At 33.2% G+C, this 13099-nt stretch overlaps 1 protein-coding gene across 1 annotated transcript; it reads right to left on the reverse strand.

Moving 5' to 3' along the window:
- Positions 1-1675: 1675 nt before the first annotated feature.
- Mer (ezrin/radixin/moesin family protein merlin) lies at positions 1676-12883 on the reverse strand. Its single transcript, XM_089708656.1, has 13 exons — positions 12588-12883; positions 11817-11946; positions 10977-11182; positions 10427-10551; positions 9776-9878; positions 9059-9265; positions 8351-8455; positions 7615-7746; positions 6494-6640; positions 4725-4919; positions 3636-3835; positions 3027-3241; positions 1676-2664 (listed from the first exon to the last, which is right to left on the reverse strand). The coding sequence occupies exons 1-12, from the start codon at positions 12672-12674 to the stop codon at positions 3028-3030; spliced, it is 1851 nt and encodes a 616-aa protein (XP_089564782.1). The 5' UTR covers positions 12675-12883; the 3' UTR covers positions 1676-2664; position 3027.
- Between the last annotated feature and the right edge of the window lie 216 nt (positions 12884-13099).

The raw sequence follows: 13099 nt of genomic DNA on the forward strand, positions 1-13099 counted from the left end.
AGGTCGGCAGAATATATCCAATCGATGTTTTATAATACATTCATCACTACATAGTAAAAAACAAAGTCGCTTTCTCTGTCCCTATTTCCATAGGGAATATGCTTAAATCTTTAAAACTACGCAACGGATTTTGATGCGGTTTTTTTAATAGATAGAGTGATTCAAGAGGAAGGTTTTAGTATATAATTTATTAGGTTTTAGACAAAGCGGGCGGTAAGCTAGTTTAATATAAAACCATGTTTTAAATATACATAGTAATGTTCGAAGAATGACGTATCATTCACTCTGCCTTATACAGGCGTAAGCAGAGTTTTTCTGCGGACATCTTTTAAATGTATTTGTAGGTCTAATTGTTTATTGTACGTCAAAGTATTTAGTACAATTTCCATTTGAATAAGGCACAAAAGGTATACAAACGAACTAGAGCTAAAATAATTTACACAAAGTATTTTTCCAAGGTAAGCCAAAACATGATTACATACAAAAAATTGTTAATAAAAGACATTTATAATTTAAACAATTCATTAGTATAATTTTATAGTTTTTGGAATAAGCTCTGTTCAAAAGTTTCTTGTAAAAATATATAAAAAGAATTGAGAAAATTTTATAACTCTGTGTAAGAGTTTGTTCGAATGACCATATTATATTAATATTCCGAATTATATTTTGTTTATTAACAAAAGTGGATGATATGAGATCAAATAGATACAATTAAAATATCTTTATGCTGTACTCTTGTACGTTGTACTCTTTAGAAATTCAATTTGGAAGCAAGACTGTCATAACTTTTGAGTAAGATCAAATGTTGTTTCGCGTGTTTGAAGTTCATTATTTTTGTTAAATAGAAAGAAATGATTGAAATTGATTTTTTAAGAGTTTCTATATAGAGCATATAGTACAAAGACGAAATTAAACCTTTTCTATAAATACAGGCATAGGCACTGTAATGTCAGTCATTTATTTAATCTAAAATACCTGCAGATAATATAAATATATTAAGGTATTATAGGAACAGTATTTTTTATGTACTTCTATATGTTGAAGAATTAATACTATCTATTCAAAATTAGGAAAACTATTCTAATATTTATTTCATAACTACTTTCATATAAAAATATAAACGAAACGTATAAAAATAACCAATATGGTATCACATTAATACATATGGCAATCTTAACGATTGTATACTTATTTAAAACTATCTAAAAAAAGAATTATGCGCCTCTCTGTAAATATATATTCTAAAGAGAGTAGAATATATATTTAATCTTATATTTTTGAGAATTTATTGATTGTGATAAAACAGTATAATAACAGAAGTTATATTCATAAATATAATGTACGAACTACGAGCGGAAGAAATTTGGCCAAGTACCTTTTTTTTTCCCCTGTAGGGTGTTTTTCCATCAAAAAATCATATCGCTTCATTTAGTTTTAAGTTAGGGCGTATTCAGAAAGAAAGCTTGAAACTTATAAGCGCTTATAAGCGCTTATCAGCGCTTGTCAGCGCTGGTAACCCGCGCAGGATAATATATGAACATGACAAGCGCCGATAAGCGCTTATAAGTTTCAAGCTTTCTTTCTGAATACGCCCTTAGAAGCGTTTAACGTTTTGATTATCTTTGATTATTGGTTATTTACAAATACATCCTCACAAATTATTGGTGACATGACAAGCTGCATAGATTATGTCAAGTATTAAAAAAAGTTTGAATGTTGGATGTAGATCTATAAGATAAGAATATTTGTAGATATTGATTATAATTCAATAATCTGATAGGGAAATTACATTATTAACAACTAGATACTCAATCTTGATAAAAAATATTCTCAAACGAAAAATGTGCGTTGTAAAATCGACTTTAATGGTTTGAAATAAAGTTGAATTTATATTGATATATGTTCACCAACTAGTTTAGATCGTTAAAATTATTTGAAGCTATTGCATTGCTTCTATCGCGGGCTTTGAGCGCCGCGACCGAATGTAAAAATTCCGTAACGAAAAAACCTAACACCCCCCACTCCAACCGGCACAGCGATGCTATGCAATAGCTTTACCGCGGCAGTCCTCGAGTGCCACACGTATTTTTTAGTACATTTTGCGAATACACTTTAAATAAATAGAAATAAGTTCGTTTTTGCTTTAACATTTGTTTCTTTCGACTAGAATTTTGACAAACCCTTGAGGATTGTTTAAGGTTTTTGTAAAGAATTGTGTATCTAGTTGTTTAATGTTAGAAGTATTAGTGAAGTACAGATAGACAAGATACTTGCAGAGGGAGACAACATAATATTTGTGTGAGATGTTCTTGTGATTTAAATTATTATTTCTCTGTAAGTGATTGAAATGTAATCTTTTTGAGAAATAAATGTCTTAAACCGTAAAATTACATGATGTCTAACTAGGTCTACTTTTACATATTGTATTTGTCAACAAAACTACTATTTTCTAAGTCAATAATCAATAATAAGAGAACATATACCAATAGAAAATTTAAAATAAAATCAATATAATAAAATTATTGTCATCGGGCTTAACTTAATAGAATATTTGAGACACTTATTATTTCACTATTATATAATAGGCATATACAGTATAACTTAGAGCTAATGTTAGCGGCGAATGATGCGGAATTGTGAGACGTCTTATATTGTACTGCGTTCCTGAAATATTATTTATAATGATTATAGATTTTTGGAAGGTTTTGGATAAATTTTTCCAGAAAAGAAAAAAATATTAAAAATGTGTTATTGGCTGAAAACTATTGCCGTTGAATTTTACATTTATTCTAAAATTGCAACTGCAAATCTTATTTACAAACTTCATAGAGAAAATTAATTAAAATGTTTGTCTGAGAAAACTAGAAGTCCTAAATGAAAATACAAGAATCTAACCTCACAGCTTCTTATAGAGGTGTGTTTTATTGGAAACTTTCATCATTTTCTGATCTTGGAGCTATTATACATATCACCAGCTCAAACTCGTAAAGACCTAGAAAAAGACCCAGAAAGCCATATAATCTTACCTCAAAGCTCCTCATAGAAGGCCAACCTGGTCTTCGTGGATCCTTGCTTCAGTCTCCGTAGCGTGGAGTACTTGTCATCACCAGCTCGAGCCTGTGCCTCATGGAGTCTGTCCAGGGTGGCTCCGGGCTGCTGTTCCACTCGTAACACGGAAAATTCACAGCGCAGTTCGTCTAATTGCTGTTGCAGATGCTTTGATTTCGCTAGGTATTCCACCCTGGAGAATGGACAAAATATGTTAAAATGGTTGGAATAATATTAAGCAAAAAAAGAAGGGTTCGAATAATATTAAGTAGAACATTTAATCAAATTTATGGCCAGTTTCACAGCTTCTGGATGTTTTATTTTGTTTATCAGTATGTTAAATGACACATAATATATGAAAAAATACGTCAATTATGCTATCAGGGTCACGATCAGAAATTAGGGGCGAATACGATCCTAAAATTGTGATTAACAATTATCATAATAAAATATCAATTTGTCCGTGACATGATCGTTTGAAAATATATTTCTATTTAAGTACCTTTTTCTTATATCCTCATTATTCTGAGCCAACAATTTTTAATAAACAAAATTTCACTTAACACTCAATATAAATGGTATATTACCTCTCCTTCTCAATTTCCAGGGACAACCTATGTATATGCGGGTCCGGGTCATCCGGGACAAGTTGGTACGAGTTAAGTTCTGTCTCCGTACTATCCCCGTTGTGCAAAACTAACTCTGTGGTGGTAGAATTAGCCCCAGCACTTAGTTCTGCCGGTAGAGAACACGTGGAGGGAAAGAGGGAGAGGGGCACGGTTGATGTCTGGAAATAATATGGGAAATTTAAGATTTTTTATGGATTTATAATCTGAATATTATTTATCAAGATAGGGGATAAACTATGATCGCTGACGTACTATAATATAAAATAACAATCGCCTATCGTCAAACAATGTCGGAACAGTGTTGTAAAAAACATTCATTCAAATGAACACTTTATTTATTGGCAGTTATGTAAACAATTTTGTGAGATCGTAAGTCTTATTGCTTATTGCACGTGAATGGTTCAAAATGGAAAATTTCTAACAAAAAAATATAAAAACAGTTTAAAAAAAACTATAAAACACGCATTAATAAGATAATCTCATGAAATAGTAATCGATCCTTCATAAGTGTAAAGTTTAAATAAATCTAGTCCGTTTAATGTGAGTCAAAATCGAGTCTAAGGAGTTAGTTGCATACAAACATACAAGTTAAGCTAATAAAGCGTGTTGCCCGCCCCCTTGGTACAGTGGTTGACGTGAGCGTAGCACCGAGGGATCCTGGGTTCGATTCCCGGTGGAGACGAAGAAAAAAAAATGTCTCGGTCTGGCTGATCACCTACTTGTCCCCAAAGAAAAAACAGATGTATTGCATCTGTCCCTTACCCCACTAGGGGACATGGGACTTCACTTATAAAGCACTAGGTTTCCGCCCGCGGCTTCGCCCGCGCAGTCAGAGAAAAACCCGCATAGTTCCCGTTCCCGTGGGATTTCCCGGATTACGTCATTTTCCCGGGATAAAAAGTAGCCTATGTCCTTTCTCGGGTATCAAAATATCTCCATACCAAATTTCATGAAAATTGGTTTAGTAGTTTAGGCGTGATTGAGTAACAGACAGACAGACAGAGTTACTTTCGCATTTATAATATTAGTATGGATGTTTAAACTAACCGAACTTGGTGGCAGTGACCCCGTAGAGTTCCTACTCAAGAAGTTGAGTAACTTCTCCTTGGCCTGCTTCTCCGCGACTCTAGCGGCTAATAATTCTGCTTTAAGTCTTTCTGCTTCTGCCGCTCTTTTCTCTGACTCTTCTACGAGTCGTGCTGTGAGGAATTCTGCTTCACGCGTCTTGCGTTCTAGATGTACCTGGAATAGTTTGGATTTTATTAGTTAGTGTTTGTTTTTTGAAGTGAAACTTCTTTATCGGGGTTGGGAAAAAATTTAGTGTAACATTTTTTCGTTACGCGTGACATTTTTCCGTTACGCGCCATCTTTTTCTTATCCCTACCACGCGTGATTTGACGTATTTCTGTAAGGTTGCATATAGTTAATTATTTTTTGAAAAATAAGGTCATAAAGAAGTTTCACTTCTTACGTGTGTACACTAGTACACGCACACATTTTTTTTTATAAATTGTTAATAGTATACGCTATTATATCCCTTATCTGTTTTTAGTCAATAAGAAGTGCTCTTATGGTACCTGAACGGGTATCATCGTTTTAATTGGGTTTACCTACAATAACCGATATAGGTATGTATATCTATCTTTATGATCGATTCTATGATATTTCATTTGAGTAAATAAAAAATATTTATAAACAATAAAAAAAATACAAAACTGAATCTGATCTAACTGAAAGCACGTTCTAAAATCCGTTATTTTTATTCGCAAATAAAAACAACAAAACACTCTCTCTCTCTCTCTCTCTCTCTCGCGTTTTGTTATCTCTCTCTCTCTCTCTCTCTCTCTCTTACCTTCTTCTCCTCAGTCCGTATGTTGGACAGCCGCAGTCTCGCTTTTTTTCCGCTTTAATTCTTACCCTAAGTTTCCCTAAACAACTAAATCTCACAACACATCTCTTTCTCTCTCTCTCACGTTATGTTATCTCTCTCTCACGTTATGTTATCTCTCTCTCTCTCTCACGTTATGTTGTCTCTCTCCCTCACGTTATGTTATCTCTCTCTCTCACGTTATGTTATCTCTCTCTCACGTTTTGTTATCTCTCTCACTCACGTTATGTTATCTCTCTCTCACGTTATGTTATCTCTCTCTCTCACGTTATGTTATCTCTCTCACACACACGTTATGTTATCTCTCTCTCTCACGTTATGTTATCTCTCTCTCACGTTATGTTATCTCTCTCTCACGTTATGTTATCTCTCTCTCTCACGTGATGTTATCTCTCTCTCACGTTATGTTATCTCTCTCTCACGATATGTTATCTCTCTCTCACGTTATGTTATCTCTCTCTCACGATATGTTATCTCTCTCTCTCTCACGTTATGTTATCTCTCTCTCACACGTTGTTATCTCTCTCTCACAATATGTTATCTCTCTCTCACGTTATGTTATCTCTCTCTATCACGTTATGTTATCTCTCTCTCTCACGTGATGTTATCTCTCTCACGTTATGTTATCTCTCTCTCTCACGTGATGTTATCTCTCTCACGTTATGTTATCTCTCTCTCACACACGTTGTTATCTCTCTCTCTCTCACACGTTGTTATCTCTCTCTCCCGTTATGTTATCTCTCTCTCTCACACACACGTTGTTATCTCTCTCTCACAATATGTTATCTCTCTCTCACGTTATTTTATCTCTTTCTCTCTCACACGTTATGTTATCTCTCTCTCTCACACGTTATGTTATCTTTCTCTCGCTCACCTTATGTTATCTCTCTCTCTCACGTTATGTTATATATATCTCTCTCTCTCTAACCTTCTCCTCCTCAGTCCGTATGTTCGACAGCCGCAGTCTCGCGTTCTCTCTCTCCGCGTCTGCCGCTTTCTGTGCAAGGAGAGACGCTTCTTCTTCCGCAACTCTCCCTTTCTCAGCTAGAAGTTCTGCCGTTTCTTCTGAACGACGCTGTGAACATTTTTATAGATAAAAAGTTAATTAAATTAATTAATTAGAAGAGTGTGATTCTTTTCTACAAGCCGTAACATATGTATTTAATAATAAAAATGTTGTGTGGTTTTATGAAACCACGGTAAAAGTGAAACTGTTCGAACGGTTCCGAACACTGCTTTGTGTAGCGCATGTCGCGTGACGGTCGGCTGCCGAGTAGGTATACCTACTTACAGTAGCGATACACGCGACATGCGCTACACAGACCAAACAGTTTGAGACGATGTAATTAAAGTTTCACTTTAAAAAAATTACAGATAAAATAATAAGGATAACAATATAAGCAAGAACTACAGCGAATCTGCAAATTTCTGTCAACAAAGACTTTTCCATTTTTCCCACTTATTCATGTTCCTTTTTCACTTTTTATATTTTAAAACACAGAACTATTTATCTTAATGTGAAAACCACTCTAAACGAATATTATAAAATACTAGCGGTCCGTCCCGGCTTCGCCCGTGGTACATATTTACGTTTTCTCTACATAAAAACCATCCTCGTACTTCAAGGAATATAATAAAAAAAGAATTATCGAAATCGGTTCAGTCGTTCTCGAGTTATGCGCTTACCAACACATTTTGCGATTCATTTTTATATATAAGAAGACAAATGGCTTAAATTTCTACCCGGGCGAAGTCGATGTTATCGGCTTATTGAAGTGAAACTTCTTTATCGGGGTTAGAAAAAAATTTAGTGTAACATTTTTCGTTACGCGTGACATTTTTCCATTACGCGCCATCTTTTTCTTATCCCTACCACGCGTGATTCGGCGTATTTCTGTAAAGTTGAATATAGTAAATTATTTTTTGAAAAATAAGGTCATAAATAAGTTTCACTTCTTACGTGTGTACACTAGTACACGTACACATTTTTTCCTATATCAGAATCCGTCCTATCTGTATTTCTCTTTTTCCTCTCTCTCTCTCACTCACCAGCGCCTCATTAGCCAGCCGCACTTCCTCCTGGTACTGAAGCAGCCGCTGCTCCATAGCGGCTCTCTCTCTCTCCGCTGCTTCACGCAGCTGCTTCTCTCGCGCTAGCTTATTGCGCTCTATTTGGCGACGCTAGAAAAAAATAATATTAATTTTTAAACTAAACAAATAAGTGCACTGAAAATTCCTTGCAAAAGATCATTTCTATTGGTAAAACTATAATCAAGTTTGAATACAAGCGTAAAAATATATTTTAACTAGCTTACCCTCGCGGCTTCGCCCGCTTTGTCTAAAACCTTATAAATTATATAAGGTACTAAAACCTTCCTCTTGAATCACTTTATATATTAAAAAAAAAACCGCATCAAAATCCGTTGCGTAGTTTTAAAGATTTAAGCATACATAGGGACAGAGAAAGCGACTTTGTTTTATACTATGTAGTGATGATTTATTAAAAAAAAGACAGAAAGTGTATTCAATAACTATTTTATGAAATTCACTGATTGACTGTTATCTGTCAATATGCTGAATTTCAATCATGCTGACGAGACTTTAATTGCAAATTTTACCAATTGCCATGTTGGAAAATAATACAAGTAGCAAAACAGTAAGTATACAGAAAATTGTAATATGATTTCCCAAGTAGCATGTATGTAAAATAATGCTTACATGCAATTCTAATAGAGAATATAGAAGTTTCAGTAAAGAATTGGAGTTTTATAGAATGCTTACTTACCAATTTCTCTTCCTTAGCCTGCGCCTTCATTTGCTGAACTTCCATCGTGTCCGGCTTCCTTCGACGCATGTACAGATCATGGTTGCCGATACACAAGTCTAGTATCTGTAATATAACAATAATAGGTAAAAATAAGAAATGGCAGCAATTTATTTGTATTCACCATTGATTTATGATATTTTTTCGTGTTAATTTTACGCGAGTATTTGGAAATAAAGATCTTAACGGATTTTAAACGCAATTTATTATTATATTATTATCCCAACGTTTTGAATACTTGTTATTCTTAACATTATGAGCCACGGTCTAAACTAAAAAATAAATAAAGAAATACTTGCACTGTTTCCCCCCTCCCCTCTTTTTTTACGAATAGCGTCTATTTGAGGAAATATATGTTTATTATTATTAAAAGTACTATATTATGTTGCTTAAGAATAAAATTACCTTTATATAATTACCACTACATAATACACATTTCGTAAAGTGCGAGGCGGAAAAAAACAAATGTATTTAAAAGAGCGTGTGTGCCGAGCACACGTGTCGGAAGTGATACTTTTTTGGCAAGATTCAAAGATACCAAAATCGTTCCATAACTCCATGGCGTGACGGTATTGCCATGACGCGATCTTGAAATTTTACCCTCAACACGCCTAGAGAAGTTTCACTACAAAAATTTGCATAAAAAATGGTTCAATTACAATGACTTACCAACTTATTCATTCCTTTCGGTGAGAAAAAAATAAAGTTATTTGCGGATTTATCAACGAATTTGATAACAAATTTCTTATCATCAAAGCTTATGTGCTTTATCTCTGACCAGGGGAAAGTTGTCTTTGGTGTTAGTTTGTTGTCCTTTTCGTATATATTGAGACCGAGCGCTGTCACTCCTAAATAGAGGTCCGTTTCTTTTTTGTTCTGGAAAAAATAAGCAAATAATGATAGTAATACTTGGTCTTTGAAAAATTAATCATGATACATAATTCATCTAAAAAATAAAAAAGTAGAAGAAAAGTCCAAATAATATTTTTTTTTAAGTGAAACTTCTTTATCGGGGTTGGAAAAAAATTTAGTGTAACATTTTTTCGTTACGCGTGACATTTTTCCGTTACGCGCCATCTTTTTCTTATCCCTACCACGCGTGATTCGACGTATTTCTGTAAAGTTGCATATAGTAAATTATTTTTTGAAAAATAAGGTCATAAAGAAGTTTCACTTCCTACGTGTGTACACTAGTACACGCACACATTTTTTTTTTACTTTACCGTACCTATTGCTTTTAAATGTCTCTAATTATCACTAATGAGAAAAAATCTGGTAAATATTTGAATCTTTACATAATTTTTGTAATGATGAAAGAAAACAAGGTAAAAACTTGAAAAAATTAAAATTATCAATCCTATAAATAGTAGTACTTCCAAAACTCACATTAATAGCAAAATAATTAACGCCATACATATCCAAGTCTTGTGCGATCTTCAAATATTCCATTTCAGCCTCATCTCTAGACATTCCCTTGTGATCGGCATACCTGTAATATTCCAAGTAAAAAATAATTTTAAATCTTCGAAATAACTTTAAATTTTAAAGTGAAACTTTTTTAGGCGCGTTGAGAGTAATTTATGTAAAATTTCAAGGTCGCGTCATGGCAATACCGTCTCGTCATGGTGTAAGACGACGATTTTGGTATTTTGAATATTTCCAAAGAAGTTTCTCTTCTGACACGTGTGCTCGGCACACACGCTCTTTTTTGTTTTATTTTAAGGGAGTATTAAATATTTAGAAATTAAAGACTTCATAAGGGCTTTAACATGTAACGATTTTTTAATCGAGTATATTTATCATTCATTTTATTATTTATCCTGACACTTCGAATACTTTACAGCAAGCGAAAATAATATAATGAATAAATAAGCCTTTAATTACTAAACTTTAAGTTATTTACTGCCTATAGTGGACTACCTTAGCTCTGTATCCAAAAAGAATCGAAGGTCCGAGGCAAAAGATTCGCCCATTTTCGCAAAAATTTGACATGGCTGAAATATCACTCAATTATTTTTTTAAATAAGTATCACTCACCATATTTTGATCCTCTCCTCCCACATCTCAGGCGTCATCTGATACTGATCTATGACTCGCTGCGGCAGCAGATCCTCGCTGGCCAGCATGCCCGGTTTGTATGCACTTTCGTCATAGTCACCATACTGTAATTTATAATTATAGGAGAATTTAATATGGTAGCTGAATAAATTTATAGGACTACTGCAAGTATATAAAAATCAACGAAATATATAAAAAAAATATGACTACCACTGAAATTTACTTACAATCGTAGATAGAAGTTTAAAGATTTATGATATGAATTCCACTTGTTAAATTAAAAATAATATCCAAAATTATAAGTGACAATCATCTCATCACACCTCGAAATAATAACTTATTTTTTGACCACTGCCACAAAAAAATATTATTTCCTTTATTTACCTAAAAACCATGAAAGTCGAACAAATTTTCAATCAAATCCACAAAAGGCCTACCTAATTTTATTTAAGTCACCTCATCTGATTAAAGTCTTGCGACTGATTGCAGATCACAAAAAAACAAAAAAAAAACACACGAAAGGACTAACCTTAGCCTGTACAGCATAACTAGCCAACAGCACAGACGCCTCCGGGGGACAGTATATATCCATGCTCAGTATCGCTTGCTTCACTTGCAGGAACAGCAGGTGCTGCGTCACCTCCTGGATTAGTTCCTCGGCAACATCCTCGGGGTACAACTTGCATAGCAACATGAACGGTGTACCCGGCATTTGGGAGACGCATTGGTCTTGCACTGAAAGTTTTGTAAGATTAATAAAGTGAAATTTTGACATGGCTATTTTTTTTTTCTATACTGCAACTTAGCCATCTGTTTATGTAAACAATACTCTAATATGGTCTCTGATTTTCATCTGTAAATATGTTTATACACTGAGATTTGCATCCAGTGACGCAAAGCTCATCATTTGTCTGCGAATCTTATCGCAAGATCGGGTATGCTATTTCTCTTCGGGCAAGAAAATCTCACAGTGCCCCATTCAGTTCAGCAGCTAATTTATTTATGTATATGGTGTACCAATCTGCCTTTATATTTCTTGCTGTTGAATTTGAAATTTTGACATGGCAATATTAATCCCTTTTTCATGGGGCAAGTGTACTCATAAAGCTGAAGAGTATGTTTATTTAGTAGGTTGATAATGCTAATCTCATAAACTACTACCTTATTGAAATAATTATTTTTGTTTTGGGTAATTTTTTAGGGATGACTGTAGACTATATTAACATGTTTTACAACCATTAATAGTAGAGCAATGTAATGAAAAATACTACAACAACATTATTTTGCATGTGTCATCTACTTATACATAAATAAACATGATTGATAATAAAAATAGCGAATTAAATGTGTAAATTTATTCCAAAATTACCTCTCTTATCCAACTTCAGCCAACTGATAAAGTGCTTTGTGTCTTCGAACTGCAAGCCAAAGAACCATGTTTCCCTCAACCCTATTGTTCTACACACCAAGTCAAATAGATCTCTCCCTGTTGCTCGCCACTATGAAATGATTAAAATTGTTAAAATTATATTAATACCAATACATTAGACGAAAACAGGACTGAGTAACAAATAATTTTTAGTGAAATAATTATGTTGATTGTGTTTAAAGTCACTAAAGACAAATTTCATAATTTGTTAATTTGTCAAGCATGAATATTACAAAACTTAAAAGAAACCAGTTACGAACAGATACTTTAAAATTCACATAATTATGATTATTAAATGGTCAGTGTTTCAGTTGAATTATTATATGTTTTAAAATTAATATCAAATAATATTCAGTTCATTTTTTATATAAGTATAAGCACATATTTATAAGTAAAAGTATTTTTAACTATTGTACAATAGAAATATAATAAACCAGATACTACTCATTTCCAAACATAAATAAGAAATACAATTTATTACTGGATAACTATTTATGTAAACATTTAAAAATGTACACATATAAATTCAAATAATGTTACATTTTTATCATGACTAGTGTATAGTTATGTGCAAATTTGTAGCAGTTGACCTGAGGGTCACTGAATGACTCACAAACACAAGCTTATTGTGATAATTATGCATGTTAACAGATCCCTAATTTGAACCTTAAAAACACTACACAAACTCATTCGATTTATTTAACAAATTACCTCTAAATTAAACTCCAATTCAGCGTCTAATGTACACACTTTCACAGGAAATGATTTAGAAGCTTTCTTCCTTCTAAAGGGCGGCATTATTCAATCACATTTCCTAAATAAAACAAAAAATATTCACAAATCACACACCGATAGGTTAGGTTTACATTAACACAGTTTAATACGAATACGGTGTAATAGCAAAGTTTACGTAATGTTCACTGTGCTGAGGAATGCGTGCATTTCACATTGCGTACTATTTTCAGCGGTTATTATTTACAAACAAGGGGAACGTCAATGAAACAAGAATGTTACTTGAGATGAATGAAGAAAAATTTATGATAAAAAATTCTATTATAATGACGTTCCGTTACAGTACGTCAATAATGATTTATGTTCATTAAGAATTTTAATTATACCAAGAATTTTTTAAGTAATGAATAGTAAATATAACACACTTTTATCCCTTTATCGATTCTTCTAATTATTAATTTAACCATAATTAGTTTATGTTTCCACAAATT

The sequence above is a fragment of the Colias philodice genome, chromosome 21, assembly GCF_061535455.1.
Source record: "Colias philodice isolate Cphi_HAF_F1 chromosome 21, ilColPhil1 Martin Lab GWU primary, whole genome shotgun sequence".
In the NCBI taxonomy this organism is placed as follows: Eukaryota; Metazoa; Arthropoda; class Insecta; order Lepidoptera; family Pieridae; genus Colias; species Colias philodice.

Excerpts from the sequence above, each read along its gene's own strand:
- Mer (XM_089708656.1), bottom strand. The coding sequence starts at position 12,674 with ATGCCGCCCTTTAGAAGGAAGAAAGCTTCTAAATCATTTCCTGTGAAA. Across the intron at positions 10,552-10,976 it reads GTTATGCTGTACAGGCTAAG|TATGGTGACTATGACGAAAG; the intron begins GTTAGTCCTTTC and ends TATAAATTACAG. Across the intron at positions 3,836-4,724 it reads GGTCACTGCCACCAAGTTCG|ACATCAACCGTGCCCCTCTC; the intron begins GTTAGTTTAAAC and ends TATTATTTCCAG.